Source organism: Heteronotia binoei, chromosome 8, assembly GCF_032191835.1.
Source record: "Heteronotia binoei isolate CCM8104 ecotype False Entrance Well chromosome 8, APGP_CSIRO_Hbin_v1, whole genome shotgun sequence".
NCBI lineage: Eukaryota > Metazoa > Chordata > Lepidosauria > Squamata > Gekkonidae > Heteronotia > Heteronotia binoei.
Window position 1 is genome coordinate 5,619,630 of NC_083230.1, and position 22,832 is coordinate 5,642,461.

Sequence of the window (22,832 nt, forward strand, 5' to 3'; positions counted from 1 at the left end):
GCCAAGTGCCACCCTTTGTCCCCGACCACGGAGAAAGGAGGAGAATCACTGTAAGGAAACCCCCTGAACTCCAATGTCGGCAAGGCGGTGGGTCATTAGATCATAATCGACTGTGTCAAACGCTGCTGATAGGTCTAGAAGCAATAGCAGCGCTGACCCACCTTGCCGCCTTCTGAGGTAATTTGTGAGAGCGACCAGAACAGTCTCCGTCCCATGACCAGGGTGGAAGCCAGACTGGAATGGGACAAGGGCAGACATCATGTTACATATTGTAACAACATCATGACTATCATATTTGATAAAATCTTTGCGTAATTTTAATTGTTATCTTACAATATAGTAATTTCTGATTGTTATATTTTATATTCTATGTTGGGTGTTTTTTATTATTGTTCGCTGCCCTGAGCCCATTGCGGGGAGGACGGGATATAAATCTAATAAAAATAAAAGGTGTGCATGTGAGAGGTGTGATTCCATTAACTCCAGTTGCTTCTTGTACAACATAGGGCAGGGAAGAATGGGAGGGGTATGTCCTCCTTCCCAAGTGATTTTTAGGTTCAGAGCTAGGTAAGTGTGTCCTGTTTTCTTAGCTCCAGACCTCAACACTCAGACTAACTGCAGAATTGCACTAGATTGCTGCGATTCAAGAACTGGGGAGTAGAAAGCTGCTCAGTTAGCCCTGGTAACTAGAAGTTGCATACAACCGCGCTGTAGAAACCAGGCTACAGACTTGCCTAGGCATTTCTTCCCTCCTTCAGAATTCCCCTCTGCCCAATTATGAAAGAGTATGTAGAAACAACTTTCTATCCCATGCTTCTGTCATCTCACCTGATCACTGATGGCAATTCCAGAAATGTTAATATGAGTCAATGAAGGCAACATTGCTAAAACCTCAATTCCAGTATCATTCAAAGCCTGACAAGAGCGCAGATTCAGATACACCAGACTTGTGCACCTTCAGGAAAAAACAAAGGAAATCAGGTTATATTATCTTTAATTGTGCCATGTCTGCAACCTTTAGATTTTCAAAAGACCCAGAACAACTTCCAAAATCACAATTAATTAAATTGAAGTGCATATATCAAACAAGAAAGGAATCAATATGAAAATTCTGTACTGATTACTCAAGCAATCTAAACAGAGGTGTAGCCAGATAATTTTGAGTGGTAGGGCATTGGGAAATCCTATGGGGCAGGAGACAGGTGGGAGGGAGAGAAATAACAGAGCTGGAAGCTGCCAACAGAACAGCTCTCCTGCCTGCAGCCAGCAGAAGAGAAAGAGGACTTGACTTCAAAGGGGTGGAAGGCTGTTGTCTGCTCCTCCTCATGACTCATGTAGATGAGGAAGAGGACAGAGGACTCCGCCCCCTGCCCCCCCTCACGGAAGAGGACTTCACGCCCCCTTTTAAATGCTGCTTAAGCTGTGAGCAGCAGAGGGGGGGGGCGCAAATGGCAGCCTTCCATTTCATCACTGGCTTCAGCTAGTGGGAAACTCACTACTGAGGGGTGTATGACTCCACCCTGCCCCCACCGTAGCTATGGGCCTGAATCTAAAACACTGTATATCTCAAGGAGGTCATATGGGCCTTATTAGCTTATTTAAGGTGATATCACCGGATCATTTCTTATTCTTTTCTCATCTACTTTTGAAATGTGTTTCACATTGTTAAACAACTTTTCTCTATGCATATAAATAGGAGAGATTAGGAACCACATAACTTGAACATCTAACCACAATCTTTTGCAGTGAAGGGCAAAGTTAAAAGCATAACTTGGGTCTCAAAGCTGTGCCACTTACTAAGTGCTTAGTATGGTGTCATAGGCTGCAGTCCTAAGAATACTTTACTGAGACTAACATTCCCAGTAGTATTAAGGTTGCTCCCATAATCTCCTAAGATTTAAGAAAATGTAAAAAGACTGATCAGGAGTAGAAGGTGAAAGCAGGTGTTTTTTGACTGAACGTCTATTTCTATCAGAGTCATCATGAATATGCAGAGCTTGAAGGAGATCATACCCAGAGTCCTCATCTGATGCAATGAAACTTTTTCCTTGTTGAATCACCTGCAGCTTTCCATTAGGGAGCCATTTATACCGAACGTTAGCTGTGTGGAGTAGAGCAGTTACATTCTTCAATGATTTTCTAATCTGTAATGCCTCATGTGGAATGTCTGGGAACACTAAAATATGCAGTTCCTTAAATAAAATATCGCCTTTCCTTCTAGCCTCATCTAAAATGCGATTACGGGTTCTCCAATCTGCAAATCTACAATCAGATCTCTAGGAGCCTTCCTATTGATATTTGACTTTGCACCCAGTCTGTAAGCTCTTTTAATCAGAGGTGCTGCAGCAGAGTCTGAAGGGAAGATCGTAGCAAGCCAGTTTGAAGTAAAGCAGATTAAATCCATATTATTTTCCGAGCCCTCCGGCAGACCCCTAAATTTAAGATTCAGGTGCTTTGATTGGGACTCCAAAATGATCAAACGCTCTTTAACAATTTGGTTAGAAGTCCACAGATCATTAACTTCTTTCTTTAAAGTGTGCCCCAGTGAAAGCGCAGACTCTGCTGTTTGAGATGTTTTTTAGAGAGATGTTTCAATAGTCTCTAGCTGTTCTCTTACCAGCTGGATCAGCATAGTCACCTGGTCCCGAATTCGCACCTCAAATTTCTCAAATAGAGCTGGTAAGTCTTGTTTCTTGAAAGCTGATTCCACAAAATGTGCTGTATTTGTGGCATCTACCATTTTAGCATTACCAGAACTTTCAGGCTTGAAACTGACACAAAAATCTCTGAGCAAAGAAGGCGCAGCAGAAGCCTTCAAAGAGGATTTTTGTATTGCCCCAGTAGTTTCTGAGTTTTTCCCATATCCCAGTTATAAAATTAACTGTTTTGTTATCTTTATAATATCGGTTAACTGTGAGGGGAAGAGGAGTGAGGGATTCAGACAACTGCCATCGCCAGCATTGATCAGTCTTCAAAAGTTTCTCTTCGATCTGCTGAATTACCAATGGAAGCAAAAACATCCTCACAAGAATCTAGCCCTTAAACACTCTGGAAAATGGTTGCATAGACGATAGATACATTGAAAATGGATACATAGAGAGTTGCTTGTAGCTACTTTAGTCTGGTTATAGTTACTGCTTTATTTATGCTCTTAAAGAGGGGGGGGGAAGGGAATTTGGGTTTTCTTTGTCCCTCTTTAAAGTGCTGGTAGGAGTTTGTCTATAGTCCACTGCAGTTTAGTGGTCACAGGCAGACATAGCTCCCAGTATATTATTATTATTATTATTATTATTATTATTATTATTATTATTATTATTATTATTACTATTATTATTATTATTATTATTATTATTATTATTATTATTATTTTAACATACTTTACAGGTTTTATCATATTATTAATTGTACTCAACTTTAGAAGTGCTATAAATATATTGCTATTGAAATATATAGAATATCTCTTCTTACTGTACTGGTAGTCAACTTTTTAATATGTAATATTTATTAATTATTTAATATTTAGAATATTTATTAAGTGACTTACTTATTTACTTATTGCATTTTACATTCTACTTGAAGTGTCGATGCTTCTGTATTATATAGTAAATTAATAAGATTATTTTGTAATTAATTACACTAAAATAATTAGTTAATTTTAGAAATTGATATTGATAAATTTGCTAAGTTTTTAAGTGACAGGAAGGTTTATTTATTTTACTTCTTAAATATTCAATTAATTTGCATTACCTGCTTTTATTAATTGTAAAGTGCGGTTAGCATTGTTTATTTAAGAGCAGGGAGTTTTATCTCATTGAATTCACTGAATACATATCTTTAATTTATTGCACTATACTCTTGGTTCATTACGATTTATTTTTACAAAAAAATTAAATATCTGAGTTGTGAGTCAAATCATAATTAATTTAATAATTATTATTTTAATACCTATTATATAATTATTTAAACTATTAAATTTGAATTACTCTTATATAAATTATAAATCTTGAAATTATCTTCAGCTGTTGTTATTGTTATTTTCTAAGTAAGGGAAGAAGGAAAGATCAATTTTACACTCAGAGGTGAACATTCTCAGATTATTATTTTTTTAAATTCCTTTTAAGTAGGTATTTTGTAATTTTTTATATCCTACTTACAACAATGGATGGTTCACAAGTTTTCATCTGTTAATATTAGAGGCCTTAACAATTTAATAAAAAGATAAAGGGTCCTTCAATTCATTAAAAAAACAGCACCCAAATATCTTATTTATGCAAGAAACTCATATCCACTCTAATGATCACACGGTTTTCAAGACACCTCACTATCCTTTAAAATATCAAGCTCCAGGCTCTTCTCAGGCTAGGCGAGTTGCCACACTATTCTCACGAGAAACTAATTTTATACTGGAGGATTCCCAGATTGATCCTTGAAGTTGCTATCTTTTTTTGAAAGGTACCATTGAAGGCAGACAATTCACTTTTGCATCAATTTATGCCCCTAACCAAAACCAAATAGCTTTTTTAGATTTGGTTTTCCAATCATTATTAGCTTTTCAGAAAGGTGATTTAGTAATTGGAGATTACTTCAGTCTTATTGCTAATGGTAAATTGGACAGAACTTTTAGGAACTCTAGGCTTTCTAAATCTGTCTCCTCAAACACTAAGCTGTCCAAACTGTTTGAAAAATACCATCTGCATGATACTTGGAGAGAAATAAACCCATTAGCTAAAGATTTCACCTACTACTCAAGCAGACACAACATCTATACAAGGATAGATTATATAACAGTATTGGACAAAACCTTAAGGCTGTTGTCCTCCTCCAATATTGGTCCCAGACATCTAACGGATCATGCTTGGTTAGATTGCTCTTTAAATATAAGTTTATTATCAAACAGCCATAGAAAGTGGTCAATGGATAAATCTATTTTATCAAATAGTACAGTAAGAGATAAATTAACACTGGAACTCCAACATTTCTTTAAAAATTCCTCTGCTGAAATTTGGGATATAATTTGGGATACAATGAAGGCTGTGATGAGGGGATTTATTATATCACTGACTTCAACTATAAGAAAGGGAAAAGAAAAAAGCCAAAGCAGAAGTGATGGCTCGTATAGCTTTACTTGAAAAATTGCACAAAATGTCTGGAAATAAAAGGACATATTCTAAATTACTGACTGAACGGAAAGTATTGGAATCTTCGGAGACCACTCAAATTCAAAAAAATCTTCTGTTTTTGAAACAACGTTGCTGGCAGAGATCAGAGAAGTATACAAAACTACTTGCTTGGTGCGTCAAAGATAAAAAGCATTCTTTAGCAGTACATTCAATTAAAGATTCAGAAGGAAATTTAAAATTTTTACCTCAGGATATTTGCTCTGTATTTGCTAAATTTTATGAAAAATTATACAGTTCAAATAATATGGCAAGGGAGAATATAGATACATAGTTAACTTCAAAGGGATACTTTAAGCATCTTTCTTCGATTCATAGAGACTTGTTTGAGGCAGACATCACACTAGAAGAACTTGAAGTTACAATCAAAAACTTAAAAACTAATAAATCTCCTGGTGTGGACCGTTTACCAGCAGAATTTTACAAGGCTTTTAATCTGTCTCTTGCAGAACATCTATTAGTTACATGTAACAATGTTTTACAAAAGGGTATAATTCCTGCTTCTTGGAAAGAATCTTTGATTGTGGTCATTCCAAAAAAAGATAAAGATCTTACTGACCCTGCGTCATATTAATAATGATGCAAAAATTTTTACATCAATTCTAGCAAACAGGTTAAAAAGAATAGTTACTGATTACATTCTACCAGATCAAACAGGTTTTATGCCTGGTAGACAACTCACTGACAACATCCGATGTACTCTAAATTTAATCCAAAACTGTAAACCAGCTAAAGGTGGCTCTATTATTTTGGCTATTGATTTTGAGAAGGCTTTTGATTCAGTGGAAGTTCCATATATGATGTGTTTATTAGAAAAAATGGGCTTTGGCCCAAATTTTCTTTGGGCTTTTAAATCTATCTATAAAAATCCTTTCTCAAGAGTAATGGTAAATGGTTGTAATTCCAACCAGCGAGAGGAACGAGACAAGGTTGCCCATTATCTCCTTTAGTGTTTGCTTTAGCTATAGTACCGCTAGCTGAAGAACTCAGAAGAAATTTGGTCTTTTCTGGAATTACAGCAGGGGGGATTGAACATAAAATCAGTCTATACGCAGATTATATTTCATTATATATATATCTGATCCTTGTAGATCTCTGCCAGACATTCAAAGAGTTCTGGATAATTTTGATAGAGTTTCTGGTCTGCGTGCTAATCTCTCTAAATCTGAAATCTATCCTATTTTCTTATCTTCTGAGATAACTTCTTCTATCAAGCATTTCTATTCTTACTCTTGGTGCACACATACCTGGCGACATTTAGGGGTTCACATTCCTATTAATTTGACTGATATTTTCAAACATGATTACGATAAATTGTATTTGACTTTAGTTAATCTACTGTAAGAATGGAATTTGCTACATCTCTCTTTGCCAGATCGTATTCATCTAGTAAATGCTTCATTTTTCCAGAATTTTATTTCTTTTTCGCGCTCTAGCAATTTTTATTCCAATGGTTGCTTTCAATAAATGGCAGAGCTTACTCACCAAATTTATTTGGTCTTATAAGAAGTTACGTTTAAACCAACGGACAGTATACAGACCATCTTACTTGGATGGCTTGGACTTGCCGAATCTGAGAGTGTATTATCAGGCTTCCGTTATTGCTAACATTGTTTGTATTTTGAATTCAGACTTCATGACAGAATGGATGCTATTTGAGCAGTCTTTGGTTGCTATCCTTTGCTTAAAAGAAAAGTTTAGACCTAAGCTTGCATGAAATAATATTTTCTTGTGTGTATTGCTTCAGACCTGGGATAGAAATAAAAGGCTTCTTGTCCCAGAAATCTCTCTGTATGCAACATATACTAATCAACCCTGGTTTGGTCCAGGAAACGTTCCAGGAGTATTTGATGATTGGATAAAAGTAGGTATTTCACGCCCAATAGATCTATTATATAACGGATCAATAAAAGAGAAGAGTTTTTTGAAGACCTTACAGGTATTTCAGTTCCTTGGTTTAGATACTTACAACTTAAAAACTTGATTGAACATCTCTCAGAAATTGGTGTTTTAGCCGGATTTTGATCCACTTTTCAAGAACTATTAGCTCTGCCTTCCTCCTGTATAAAAGGTCTTCTCTCTAAATTATATAAAATCTTAATTATGTCAGACTGTGGGCAGCCTCTGGGCTTTCAGTTAGCCTGGAATGAAGACCACCTTAAAGACATCCCTCCTTCTTCATGGCTGAAAATCTGGGGCTCTTATGTCAATTCCACTTCTATCTTTAACATTCAACTTCAGTTCCTTAAAACTATGTCGAGATTGTACCTTTCCCCCAGACAGCTACATCAAATAAACCAGCATATTAGTCCACTTTGCTGGAAAAATTGTGGGTCTCTGGGAACATTTCTGCATTGCTGGTGGGAGTGTCCAGTTATTTCTCAGTTCTGGAATGATATCACTCAACAAATCTCCAAAATCACTTCACAGTCATTTTCAATAGCACTGGAATTAATGCTCCTAAATTTGTGGGATGATTCTCCTCATACAGTCTCACACAAAGAGTTGGCCATCATACTTATAGTGGCAGCAAGAATGACTATTGCTTCAGTATGGAAATCTCCCTTGCCTCCTTCATTAAGAGTCTGGTATGATAAAGTTTGGGATCAATTTATCATGCATAAAATTGCGACCTTTATGAACCACAACTTTTCGAATTCAGAAAGTACTCATATCAAGTTTAGATCTATCTGGGCCCCAATTTTTAACTGCACTTATCATTCTTGGCTTCATTTTTAGTTGTTTAAGGTCTGAGAGGCACATTTCTGGGTGTATTATTTGGTTGGCTTGTATTTAGTTATTATTTCTCTGCTCATGATATTTTATGCAGTATTTCTTCCGACTATTTTTTGCAATGCTATTGAATGATATAATTTTATGCTCTTCATATGCATTTGTAAGTCAAAGATCTTTGTTTTTAATAAAGATTTATTTTTTAAAAAAATGTAAAAAGACATTTCTGACCAAAGTTGGAAGTTTGGCATAATGGAAGGCAATTGTTACAAATACACAAGGAGTACTGAGAAAGGCTGTCTCATCCTGCAACACAGTTGAAGTGACTACATAGAATATAATTGGAATTAAACTATCTTTTGATTCTCAAATGATATTACTGAAGCTGTTTAAAGGTCACATGAAAAAGGAAAATACAGTTAACAATTTGTGAATTACTGCAAACATAAAAATATGGAAGATATCAAAAACTTTTCAGTGCCTAAGTAAATATATGATTAAATAAACTACAAAGGAAGATTCTTGTTTGATAAATGGAAGTTGTTATTAGATACTAAAATACATATCATATTAATGTAAAATACAAAGGTAAGGATACCAAGAAATGTTTCAGGGGTGCCTAAGAGTTTAGAGGTGGAGCTATACTTTTTCCCCTTTAACCAGCAGACCCTCCCCCATCTGCATGCCATTTGACAATCTGCCCGGGGAAGGGTTCCATGAGAACCAAGATCTACACAAGATATGCATGATAAAAGACTCGTGTGTGTAATGCCCATTTGAAAATTCTTATTGTCAAGAAATGAACATTGCATGCGCAATGTGTGTCTGTATTAGTCAGTATTATTATGTCTAAGTAGTGTAAAGATTTGTACCTTTAAGTGTGCTGTGCCAGAAGGCAATTATCTAATTAGATACAAGGTTGATTAGTCTTACCTGTATAGTATTCAATTGACAGTAGATCTAGATCTTAGTTTTGACACCAAGTCATCTAGATGCGAGTCATCTGACAGCTCTAATTAGATCCTGTTTTGGATTGGCTAACTAATTAAGCCTGTTAATGGTAACAACTCTAATATAATCTGGTCAGAAGCCACACCAAAAAGCTTCTTCATCTTCTGGACTATGAGAGGGAGCTATGTCCAACTGCATCGTGATGCCTGACTAAGGAGGGCAAGCAGCCAGGAGATATGGCACAGTTAAGTGTAGGAGGCAGTGGGCTAGCTGCCAATAGTCTTTTGTTTTGAGTGTTTCTCTTCTATGTACACTGCTATTTCTTATGTTTGCTTTATGTCCTTTTTATGTTTTCCTGTACCCTTTTGTAAATAAAGCCATTTATATTTTTGTACAATTTCTTAGTGTCTTGAAGTTTGGTAACCATTTAAAGCTCACCAGACCATAAGAACCCTTAAGGCAAAAGTTTGCTAATTATAAATTATTTTCTGTTGACTTTCCTCCCCTCCCAGGTCTGAGGGGGTATAGCACAACCCCCCTTGACCTGTTTGACATGGTGGCAGAGCTATGGAAAAGTGGTTTGGTGATATAAAATAATTTTTTTAACTAATTAGAATTAGTTTTGGACTGGTCTACTCATGAGGGAAAAAAATTAAAAAATTTTCAGTGTGCAAAGACAGAGGTTCACATTGGTTTGTTATTTTATTAGAAGTAGTCCTGGATAGAGTAGGAAGTCAACTGGAAAGGCTGCTTCTAATTAGAAATACTGAAACGGAAATTGACATTGGCCAGGCTAAATTAAATAATGAAAACGAGTATACGAGAAGTGGACTTAGTCCAAACTGTGAGGAACAGAATGTTTTGAATACTGCTAATGGAACTGATACAGGTGATGAATATGCAGACTCAGAAGCCTTGCACCATTGCTTTCCAAAGTGCCAGCAAGCCACTATGGACTTTTTAAAGGCACAGGCAGAAAGTAAAACTGCAGACAGATGGGGCAGAAAAAAGTTTCCTGTTTACCAGCAAGGGCAGGACATGTCCACATATCTAACATTGTTTGAAACAACCTGCCAAAGCTATGATGTGCCTAAAGAAAGCTACGTATAAATTTTGTTGCCTCATGCCACGGGAAAATTGGCAGAAGTTTGCAGAGCCGGAGAAACATCAGCGGTGAAGGTTGGAATGGCCATTGCAATGAATAAGTTGGAGATATTAGATGCCAATCAGTTCATTTCCACAGAGCAACGTCAATGGGTGGACAAACTTAGGATGGAGCCTGTTGTAGTGAACCAGGAAATGACAGTCATGGGCACAAAAGATACTGGAGCAGATCTGAGTTCCATCAAAAAATCTTTGTTGGAAGGAAAGAATGTGCCTTATATAGGCTTCATACATGTAGAACCTTATGAATGTTTTTTCCAAATTAATACCTATTGTAAAATTGCATGTTAAATTTAGAAATTATGAAGGGGAACAGGTAGTGTTGGTCCATGAGGAATCTGAATGTGATTGTGATTGAAGCAAATCTATTGTACAAGGCAGTAAGTGTCAAGCATGAGGGTTCAATGACGAGTCGAAGTTGATACAAAGACTACGTTTATTGATAGACTGATATTTTGGCCGAAGCCAGTTCTTGAGAAGAATGAAACTGACACATTGATACAATACTTTTAAGGATTACTTCAAAAGGATTCCAAGGGAGGGGGTTGCGGGATAGCATTCACACATAAACTATCAACATGTCTACATTCCCAGGGCGTTATCAGAACTTCCTCCTTGCTTTGCCCAGATGTCTCATCCTCCCTTAGGAGAATATATGGGAAGGTACTGATTATTTAGTTCCCTTCACATTACTCTTAATTAACAGCCATAAAGCGGGATGCGAAAGAGGAAAGAATAGCAAACTAACAAGAATGGGTCCTCCATGACAATTCCCAGACCAGACTTTTGTAGGACCCTAAAACAATCAATTATCAATAGCAATTAACCATGCTTGACAGTAAGTTCAAGGGCTATGCAAACACAATTACATACTCAGGAACCCCTAAGTAGAATCAGAAGGGAGGAGTTGCCAAATAATGCAGAGGCACAAGCTGTGGACAGCACAGAAGTAGTTTCCCAGGGGAAGAAAAGACAAAAATTTTCCTATGAACCATTATGAACATGAAGTCACAACGTGAGAGTGAGTCTGAAGATTATGGCCAACTAGAGGTAGGAAGAGTCTTACCTGGAAAAAACTTGTTTAAATGTAATCAAAAGCAAGGAAAAACCCCCAAGGTTTATAGGATATGAGCTAGTGAGTCAGCAGTAAGATTCAATCAGGTAGTAACTCATTCAAATTCTCCAAAGATACAGCAAGCACAGTATGTTAACGGCTTGCAAGTAGTTCAACAGGGCCAGAATGTTCAACATCCTGTTAAAGTTAGATGCACAAACTTTAAGGTTGGAGATAAGACCCTGATCTCAGGAACTGGACATAATGACAAGCTAAGAACATCAGGTCAGAATCCTTTTGGCAGAATAAAATCTCCTATGAACCAGTCTGAATGTATGTTTTCTGTTAATATTTGCCAGTATGAAGAATTAGATTTTTTTGACATTGTATTTGGAAATGTATAGTCTGACACAGAATGTTAAAGGTTACATTGCGTCTGAATGTATTATCTGGATACCTTAGTATGTACATGTATGTTTTTAAATGTTGTAAAGTGTCCAGTTGGTATAGCAATGTTATTTGTAACTGCTATTCTTCATCTGCTATGATCAGAGTTTGAGGGTTCTAGATCTCAGCATTTTAAGAGGGGGCATGTCAAGAAATTAACATTGCATGCACAACCCCCTCAACCTGTTTGACACTTATGGAAAACAATACTGTATTTCCACCCCAAAACTGAGTTATTTGTAGCTGTTAAAGAAGAAAAATAATTTCTGGATTATTTTCTAAATAAGTTAACAGTATCAGAAATTTCTTACAGTGGTTCCTCTAAATACTTGTTATATTCCCAGAGTGGAGACTGTTGCCTGCACCACTGTTAGGTAAAAGGCAAAATGTAACTTTGATTGCAAGGAACAGATTTCAAGTGCAACATTAAATGTTGTACAGTGCAATCCTAAACAGAGTTACACCTTCTATGTCCATTGAAGCTGCTGCTGGACTATAGTACTATGCACTCTTATTAGGAAAAATTCCATTTTAATATGCTCACTAAATTCCCAGAACTTAATCCCAACAAATGTCAGCTGGTTTATAACCAAAGATGCATCCAATATTTGACAAAGGGAACATAAATGCTTTGAAGGAGTATTTTTGTTGTATGTGTGGTTGGAATTGTATCAATGATATGGAATTCTTGCCTGGCTTATTGGAGCCTGTAGGACTGAGCTTGGGAACTCAGGAACAATAGGCAGTAGGATCCAAATTCCTGCTGCCCTGCGCCAATCACAAGCCCCCTGCTGGTTTGAATGGTCCAATCACATGCTAGCGTGGGAACTTTGGGTGTGTATATAGTTGGCCCTGTGACCCCAGTCTTCAGTCTTCTAAGGCAGCGCTATACCATGCTGTATTCAATAAACGAGCTATGTTCACTACCACCTCACCTCATCATTGCATAGAACCTGCTATTTTATAATTCTCAAGAAAAAATCAGTTGCAGTTGCTAAAACCTAAGCATCATCAAACAAATAGTATAGTGTTGGATCCTACCTTTGAGCTATTTTGATGAGACTCCCATCAGTGATATTGGAACAGTTGGCCAAGGTCAGTTCTCTTATCTTTAAGCCGGCAAAACCTTCAACAAATGATTTTAACCCTGCATCACTGATTCTATAACATAAATAAAATATGTTTATGCTTTTCATAATTCAAATATTTCTAATAACTACTATCTGTGTGCAAGATGACTGGATACTGAAATATACAGGGGTCACTATTTATCTTCCTAACTGTTCTGAAAGTGACTGCTACCATGGTGGATCTCCCAGGGAGAGGAAACTATATACCCAGTGGATTTTCTTGATCCCTAATTATAGTTTGAAACTAAAATTTTCACTTAGATTACTTCAAAATGAGCTTCCATCTGTTATCTAGACTGCATAGAACATGATCCTAACTATGACAGGTGAGAAGTAATTCTAACTATGACAGGTGAAAAGTCCATTAATTTCAAAGGGCTTACTTCCAGGCTATATTTAGGGCCACTGAAAGACAGTAAGGTTACAATTGGCAAAGAAATAGCTGACAACTTAAATAAAAACACATAGTTATTTTAAAGCATTCAGATTCAATCTTGAAATAACCCAGTTAATGGTAGTTGGACTATTTTCAGTACAAGTACATGCAGCAAATAAATTGATTCACAACACAAGTTAGGATTCCATCTGTAAAAAGACATTAGGTTAGGACACCAAGGTTCCTCTTTTAAATTTGGTGTAGTGGTTACATGTGTGGATTCTAATCTAATCTAAACTCCTACACTTGAAGCCAGCTGGATGACCGTAGGTCAGACACAGTTCTCACACAGCTGTTCCTCCAAGAGCAGTTCTCTGAGAGCTCTCTCAGCCCCACCCACCTCACAGGGTGTCTGTTGTGGAAAGAAGGGAAGGAGATTGTAAACTGCTCTGAGACGCCAAGTGAAGGACAGGGTATAAATCCAATCTCCTCCTCTTCTATCCAGAGAAGATCTCTGCAGCACCCTCCCAAATTACATTATTATTATTATTATTATTATTATTATTATTATTATTATTATTATTATTATTATTAAATTTTATTTGTATCCCGCCCTCCCCGCCTAGGCAGGCTCAGTACTTAAGAAGTTCTTTGTACATTGAAATCTCACTATGCAAAGCAAGGACAGTTACCAGCACCAGAACAAAAACCAGTGTACAAGCTTTGTGTACTGAAAGTCCCATGTTCAATTTCTGTCTGGAGAGGACCTAAAAGTAAAGCTTCACATTCCTCCAACCAACTGTAGATGCTTAGATTTTGAAACTGCTTAGATATCATTAGATGGTTTTGGACAAGACAGTGCCTAAATAGTTCAATTAAAATGAAAGATCAATTAAAATGAAAGCTGTGAGAATAAATGAGCAATAGGAAATAAATTATTATTACTAGTTTTGATAGACAGATAGACAGAGTAAGCCATGGCTCAATGGCAGAGCAACCCAGATTCAAATTCTCCAGTTAAGCACCTCAGATAGGCTTGAAAAGATCTCTGCTTTAGATCTTGACTATCTATTGTAAGTCTGAACAGAAAATCTCCTAGTTTGAATCAGTATAAGATAATTTGATATGTTGGCTCTCAAGAGCTTGAACCCAATTCAATATTTATCAGAGTCAATCATGCCAATCAACTCTTAGAAAAGTAATAAATTTTATGGGAAGATTTATATACATGATAGTCTGCAGGTGACCAATAGCATCAAGGAATGAAAATAAACAATGTTGGCCTCATAGCAATTACTCTAAATTGTTATGCAATAATTAAGCAACTATCATTTTGCCTTGGGGACAATCAGGCACATCCAAGTACTGCCAATTGGCTAACCTACTGCCAGCCACCCTGCTCATGATCCCAGTAGAGTATAACACTTGCCTGACATCACAGATCGCTTATATAACAAAAACAGCACATAAAGTTTTCTTGGAGAATCTAATTTTCTTTTTAAAGCTGTTGAATACCAATTACCAAAAATGCATCCAGTAAACAACTGTGGCTACATCAGAAACCAACACAGTTCAAGCAAAGCACATGTAGCCTGTATTGCTGCATGCCATCTGAAATCTCATAAGAACAGGCCATTGAGTTGCAACTGACTCATGACAACCCTATCCATGGGTGTTCCATTCAAGAGATGAGCAGAAATGGTATATCATTGGCATTGCAGAGGACAGCATCCCATCTTCCTCAGTGGTCACCCATCCAAGTACTGCTTAGCTTCCAAGCTCAGACAACCCCAGGCAAAGCAGGGTAAACTCTCACAAAGTCACTATTTTATTCAAGGATAAATGGGCTACTCTGACCAGATGGCCTTCCCAAGCCATGGTCCATCTCAGCCTATTTCACTCACTTTGCAGAGTATCTGCATTGCATCCGGTGATGGAATGTATTGCAGACATAATGCTGATCCCCTGAGTTGATGCAATATGCAGGGTGGGTTGACAAGTAAAATGATGCAGTTGTCCTCATATCTGCTCTGTTTGCAGGCACAGGGTTTTTGTTTTTAAGCATACTTGCAGGCAATGCTTCAGGCTGTAGAAGCCTTTTGTTTGTGAAAACACCACAATCCTGTCTACATACTTGGATACTGACAGAAATAAAGTCACTAAAATGAATAAATCAACATAGACAAATCAACATAGGTTAATACCTCGTGCAATCTGATAAATTCAGCACAGTAATATTAGCCAGTGGTGCAATTAGTTTGAGTCCGGTATCAGTTATCTTCTGGCAGTCAGTCATACAAATGCGATCTAAGCAGGGCCAGTGTTTGCTCATCATCTTGAAAGTTAGATCAGTAATCCGATTACTCCCTGTTCAGACAATGTAACAGTCATTAGGTTCACACTAGACAAGAAACAATGTCTACTGGATATTCATCATTTCATCACTAACCTTCTATCTTGATCTTGACAAGCTGGCATTCAGCAAGAGCTTTAAAGGCTATGTCAGAAACATGTGGGGCCTCATTAAATTCAACAGATATAATCTTTTGGCATTTCCCCACTAATACCTTTAGGGAAAAAGGAAAACAAAGAAAATTTGAATCAACATATTTTATACAACATAAGATCAATATATCTCAATGGTAGGCCTCCTCGTCTATAATGAAATTAGCAAAATGTGGCCACTTAGATAAGAAGAAGAAGAAGAAGATATTGGATTTATATCCCACCCTCCACTCCAAAGAGTCTCAGAGCGGCTCACAATCTCCTTTACCTTCTTCCCCCATAACAGTCACCCTGTGAGGTGGGTGGGGCTGGAGAGGGCTCTCACAGCAGCTGCCCTTTCAAGGACAACCTCTGCCAGAGCTATGGCTGACCCAAGGCCATTCCAGCAGCTGCAAGTGGAGGAGTGGGGAATCAAACCCGGTTCTCCCAGACAAGAGTCCACACACTTAACCACTACACCAAACCGGCTCTCCGATAAGACAAGACTTGCCACCTATTCAGGGAACTTCCCAGGTATGCAGAAAAATATGACTTTAGAAAATAAACAAAAAGACCCCTGCACCTATAGACCTAACGAGGGCTGAGTGTCATTTAAAGGGGGGACAGGAGAAGAAATCATCCTGCTCAAGCCCTTGATAGAATTTAAAGAATCCGGGGAGGGTGTGTTATTCCAAACTGATCCGATCTTGCCACTCTTTTTGTGCTCCCAGATGATACCTTTATTAATACTATATACTCAAGGAAAGAAAAAAAAATCCACTTAATACTACTTGAGTGAGAAGAATGGGTTCTGCCCACCCCCCACCCCCGGCCAATGAACATCCTAAATGTTACTAGTGGAAAAAGGAGAAGCTCAGTCTTTTCTTTCTTTCTTTCTTTCTTTCTTTCTTTCTTTCTTTCTTTCTTTCTTTCTTTCTTTCTTTCTTTCTTTCTTTCTTTCTTTCTTTCTTTCTTTCTTTCTTTCTTTCTTTCTTTCTTTCTTTCTTTCTTGTGCAATGGGTAAAAAGGGAGGTGAGTCCATTCATTATGCCCACCCAACCTGTCAGTTTCAGGGATACAACATTTAAGGGGAACAGGTAAAAATAAAAAAGAGCACCACACATTCTGGAAGTTCCTTAGACAGCAGATAGCCCACAGAGAGGCTAATTACATGGCTAATTCTGAAACTGGTTTTAGAATAGTTGGTTAATTACAACTACAAACACAAGTTTGGGAGGAACTTACTTGAATACATCTGTCTGTCAGAGTAGGCATTTCATTAATTGTGAGGTATTGGATCCCGCTGCAGCTTTTAGCAATATTCTTGAAGCCTTCTACTGAAATCTGATTTTAAAAGCAGAATATCTTTTGTAAAATACTTGTCATACACAGCCCAACAAGTTGCTTTAAACATTTTCAATGTGTTCATTATGTGATGATTATTAAACACAAGTTTAAGCCGCCCTGAGCCACTTGTGGGAAGGGCGGGATATAAATCCTAAATAAATAAAGTGGAAACCTGCAAGAAACTTGGGAGATGCATCCCTCCCCCCCCACTTTGCTTCCCTCTTCCCCCTTCTCTAACACTCTTCCTGCTTTCTCATCCCCTCCCCTTTTGTCAATCTTTCCCATATCTCTTTCTCTCCCTCCCTTTATCTGACAATCTTCCTCCTCTCTCTTTTCCCCTTTCCCTTCTCTGGCAATTTCCCCCTTCTTTCTCCCCCTTCCTTTATCCATCACCCTATCCCCATATCTTTTACCCCCACCCCTTCTCCATCAATCTACACTCCCCTGCTCTGTCGACCTATCTCCTATTTCCCCCTACTTCCCTCCTTTTATCTGCCAACCTACCCCTTCTCCCTTTTGCGATATAGTCTCCATCAAGCAACTCCCTTTCTATTTCTCCTGACCCCCCTCTTGTCAATATTCGTCCAGTCTCTCTTTCTTTCCCCTCCTTACTTTAACAGCTGCAGCAACTGCAGTGCCAGGAAGTTTCTCCAGGTATGGAGTGGCTCTCCTGTTGCCAAACCAGGTGTAGCTTCAGGCCTGGCCACGCTCTGCAATGTCATCTGGGAGCCAATGAGAGGCTCCTGAATATGGTGGCTGGGCTTAGAACAGTGTTCCTTCTAAGCTGACTTAGTTAGCTGTGACTATTTAGCCCCTTGGTAAACTGAGAGATATAGGGCAATTAAGTGATATAACCAATAGCTAAAACATTGGTGGAGAACATCTCAGGACAAGCACAACTGAACACAAGTTGACCACATCAGAGTCTATTCTCTGGCTGCGACAGTAGCAGAGTAAATACATTTACTATCCTTGTGTCTGTACAGTGCCATTCAGTGATGGAAAGTCTGCTTGGTGCTGTAGTCCTTTTAGACTTTCTTGCAAACTTTCATCAGTCAGTGACTTTGGGCTGGCTTTCTGCTAGGCCTCTTGCCTGAGAAAACAACTCTAAAATTATGCTCTCGCTAAGAGATAATTGCTTAACAGCTTTCTAGTGAAATCATCAGCAGCTGTGGAAGCTGGTACTGCTATCTCTTACTGGCTTCCAATTAGGGAATTTCTTACAGCTTCTAGCTTGAGACCCAAGGCTGAATTAGCTGGCATTTGACTCTTGGTCTCCCTGGCAACTAAGTGGAAGGTTACATCACCCTGTGGATTCTGGTTGGCTCCTTAGGCTCAGAAGGTGGTTAGATTCTACTTCTATAAATTTTGTTATGTCTTGAAACGTAAGCTAATGTACCGTGTGGCGATAGCTACAGAGGCGACCAAGGGAAACCCACGGGTCCCCGGATGTAGCTCGCCCGACGTCCCGCCCATCTGTGGCGGGTAGTTTAACTGGCCAGGATTGGACTGGTCAGACCGGGGGGCAGTTCCGGGAAATGTATATAAGCGGGGCCCGGCCCGCGTGTTCCCTCTCTTGTAATGTACCACTGAATAAAGCATGTTGCCTTCAACCCGTCTCGTAACTCAGTACATTACAGTGGCGACGAAGGTGGGATCCTAGCCAGGTAACTCCCGAAGAGGACCTTCGTAGAGCTGGCCGGAGACAAAGAAGGCACATCATCCAGGGAGACGGAAGCACCTGCCGCTGCAGCCACCATGGCTAACCCGGGCGGAACGATGGGTCGCCTCGAAGAGTTCAACCCCGCTAAACCGGAGAGGTGGGAGACCTACACCGAGCGGGTCAATTGCTACCTTCAAGCAAACATGATAACGGACGACAGCTGGAAGAGAGACGTGCTTCTGAGCGTCTGTGGAGAGGCCACATTCGAGATCGTCAAGGGTCTCTCGGCCCCCGCGAGAATCACGGAGAAGACTTACGAGGAGATAGTCCGACTCCTTACGGGGCACTTCTTGCCCCAGCCCTCAATCATCGCCCGCCGATTCCTCTTCCACAAGAGGGACCAAGAGGCGGGAGAGATGGCAGCCGAATACCTGGCCACTCTTCGCCAAATTGCGGGAAACTGTAGCTTTGACAAGCTAGAGGCGGCCCTGAGGGACCGTTTCTCCTGGGGCCTGAGGGACAAAAGACTACAGCAGAAGCTCTTCGCAAAGGAAGAGTTCACCCTCCAGGGCATCTTCAACGAGGCCACAGCATTCGAGAGAGCCACTAAAGCTTTCCACAACCCGAGGGCAGAAGCCGTCCATCAGGAGAAGATGGTGCAGGGCCACCCAGAGGAGGAGACACTCCAGCTACGCTGCCCACCCGGGATGGGACCGAGAGCGACCCAGTGGCCATGAGCGACCGAGAAACCAGCCACCACCAAGTGCGCCAGCTGCGGGGACCCACATGAGCGTCGGGACTGCCCCTATCGCAACGTGGACTGCAGGAACTGCGGGAAAATGGGCCACATCGCGCGGGCTTGCCGAGTGAAGGCCACCCGCAGATGCCAGTCCACCAACCAAGACTCAACTGAGGACTACTCGACCGCCTCAACGAGCCTGCAGTAATGAACTTGCCCAGCAATACCCCCGACAAGGTCAAAGTCTCGATCAGGATCGAGGGCAGCCCCTGCCTGATGGAACTGGACTCGGGCTTCTCCTTCTCCATAATTTCAGAGGAGTCCCTAAGAAAACTGTGCCCACGTGGCCGGCCCAGGCTGCGACTGGCTGGTTTCATACTATGGGACTTCCAAAAAAACCCTGTTCAGATTCTGGGATGGGCCACAGTGAGGGTGGAGTTTAAGAGCTTTAGGGGGAAACTTGATATACTTGTGGTCAAATGCCAGCTCACCACACTGCTGGGCCTGGCCTGGTTTCGACCACTGGGAATTCAGATCGTGGGGGTACAGCAGCTGGGGATGCAAGGGTTCGAGCACATGTGCCGGGAATTCCCAGAGGTGTTTGATGGGGCCCTAGGGTGCTACAAGGGCCCTCCCATATCCTTACCTCTGGACCCCCCAAATGCAACCAATTCAGCTGAAGGCCAGGTGGGTCCCGTTCGCTCTGAAGCCCAAAATTGAAGCAGAGCTGGACCGCCTCACAGCCCAGGGAGTGCTGGAACCGGTTTCCTACGCCACATGGGAAACCCCAATAGTTACCCCAGTGAATCCAAATGGGGATGTGCGCATATGCGCCAATTACAAGTGCACCATAAACAAGGTACTACAAGACAACCCATACCCTGTTCCAGTAGTCAGCCACGTTTTGGCAGCACTAGTGGGGTCAAATAAATTTGGGAAGCTGGACTTGGCCCAGGCGTACCAGCAGCTACCAGTGGACGCCGAGATGGCAGAAGCCCAGACCATAGTGACCCACAGGGGAGCTTTTAGGGTGCAGCGGTTGGGGTGAGTGTGGCTCCGGGGGGTCTTTCAGAGCCTGATGGATTCTCACCTCAAAGGATCCCCGGGGTGAAACCGTTTTTCGACGACGTTCTGATCACCACACCAGACACGGAGGAGTTCAGCAACCGTCTGCGAGAGGTACTCCGCAGATTCCAGGCGGCCAAACTGAAAGTCAAGTGGGGAAAGTGTTCCCTCAGGGTGCTGAGGGTGGAGTTCTTGGGGTTTGCGGTGGATGCTGCAAGGATCTACCTGACGGCCGACAAGACCAAGGCCATAGTGGATGCCCCGGCCCCCACATGCAAGGCGGAGCTATAAAGTTTCTTGGGGTTATTAAATTTTTATCATTCATTTTTGCCCTACAAAGCGGCCATAGCAGAACCCCTCCATAGGCTCCTAGACAAAAACGCCCCGTGGGTCTAGGGAAAGAAGCAGGCAGCCGCTTTTCAGGCGGTCAAGGGGCTCCTCGTATCCAATAACGTGCTCCACCATTTTGATGAAGCCCTGCCAGTGATCTTAGTGTGTGATGCGTCACCGTATGGGGTGGGCACCTTCCTCGGTCACCAACTCCTAGACGGGAGGGAGGTCCCGGTAGCCTACTACTCCAGGACCCTGACCCCCGCCGAGCGCAACTATGCCCAGATTGATAAGGAAGCCTTAGCAATAGTGGCGGGGGTGCATAAATTTAACAACTACCTGTACAGTAGATGTTTTACGATCGCCATGGGCCATAAGCCGCTCTTGTGACTCCTCACCCCAGACCGCCAGACGCCACAGATTCTGTCGCAGCGCATCCTGCAGTGGAATCAGTTCCTAAACTCTTATTCGTATGCCCTGGTCCACCGCCCAGGCAAGGCGATGGGACACGCGGACACCCTCAGCCTCCTGCGGCTGCCCTCCATGTACCCAGCCCCAGCCCACCATGTGATGCTCATTGAAACGCTACCGGAGAGACCCCTCCATGCTGCCAAGGTAGCGAAGGCCACGGGGCAGGACAAAATACTCGCGTGGGTTCTCGACTGGGTGGGGAGGGGATGGCCCGAGGGAAAGCAAGCTGAAGAATTCAGGGCATTCACAACACGCAGGGAAGAACTGTCCACTCACAAGGGGTGTCTTCTCTGGGGAAGCAGGGTGGTGGTCCCCCCCCCCATTGCGGAAACAAGTGCTGGAGGCCCTACACGAAACTCATCCAGGGATTGTACAGATGAAGGCCCTAGCACGCAGCTATGTATGGTGGCTGGGGATGGACGAAGAGATCGAGGGGTGGGTTCGAAGGTGCCAGACCTGCCAGGAGTCCCGGCCCGAACAGTCCAGTGCCCCTGTCCACCGCTGGGAAGCCCATAGGAAGCCGTGGTTTAGGTTACACATTGACTTTGCAGGGCCATTTCAGGGTCAAACATTCTTCATTCTGGTGGACGCTTACACCAAGTGGTTGGAAGTTATCCCCGTAGCTTCCACCTCAATGGCGGCGGCGGTCCGGGCGTTGCGCAGGGTTCTTTGCACACACAGGATTCCTGACGCCATCGTCTCGGATAATGGGACCGCGTTCACCTCCCGGGAATTCCGGGAGTTCTTGTAGAGATATCTAATTCAACACATACAGTCCGCCCCCTTCCATCCAGCCACCAACGGCCAAGCGGAACGGATGGTACGCACCACAAAAGAGGCCCTGGGACGCATAGTACAGGGGGACTGGGACCACCGCCTGGCCGTCTTCTTATTTGATAATAGAATCACCCCCAACCCAGTCACCAGGGTGAGACCAGCCGAGTTGTTAATGGGGAGGAAGTTGATCACAAGGTTAGACCGCTTGCATCCAGACTGGGCCACTGACCGCAGTTCACCCGAGATCAGGGAAGCGACTAGGGGATTCTTCCCGGGGGATCCAGTGTACACAAGGAACTACGCAAGCGGCCCTAAGTGGGTAGCAGGCCGAGTGCTGCGCATGACTGGGTCCTGCCACTATGACGTCTCAACAGAGGGGGCCAAATCCTGCGGAGCCATATAGATCAGATGCGCCGCCACACCTTGCCGGAAGAGCCAGCTGTAGTAAGGAACGAGGATGAACCAACAGCCGCAACCACACCAAGAGCTACCCCGCTCATGCAGACCGCTCCAACCGATCGGGCGGAAGAGCAATACCGTGGCGGGGACGACCCCCCCAGGAGCAGGGGCACCAGAAGGGCAACAGGTGGCGGACAGCCCTAGGCCAGCATTACCCCCACGCGGGGAAACCACCGCCCCATCCGCTGCAGCAGCCGCAGCCCCGGCCGGCCTGGTGGCCACTCCTACTCCACAAGCAACTCCAAGGAGGTCGACCAGGGAACGCAAGGCTCCAGCATACTTGCAAGACTATGTATGTAGGGGGGGAGGAGTGTTATGTCTTGAAACGTAAGCTAATGTACCGCGTGGCGATAGCTACAGAGGCAACCAAGGGAAACCCACGGGTCCCCGGATGTAGCTTGCCTGACGCCCCGCTCATCAAGATCTGTGGCGGGAAGTTTAACTGGCCAGGATTAGACTGGTCAG

The 22,832-nt window shown here is 41.8% G+C and overlaps 1 protein-coding gene across 1 annotated transcript in view; it reads right to left on the minus strand.

Annotated features, from left to right (window-relative positions):
• Positions 1–22,832, minus strand: part of FBXL13 (F-box and leucine rich repeat protein 13) — a 253,544-nt gene that overhangs the window by 45,748 nt on the left and 184,964 nt on the right. Inside the window, exons 13-17 of the mRNA XM_060246072.1 lie at positions 16,762–16,860; positions 15,482–15,599; positions 15,237–15,399; positions 12,568–12,687; positions 829–955 (exon numbers count right to left, since the gene is read on the minus strand). Coding sequence (XP_060102055.1) covers positions 829–955; positions 12,568–12,687; positions 15,237–15,399; positions 15,482–15,599; positions 16,762–16,860 — 627 coding nt within the window. The remainder of the gene's footprint in view (positions 1–828; positions 956–12,567; positions 12,688–15,236; positions 15,400–15,481; positions 15,600–16,761; positions 16,861–22,832) is intronic.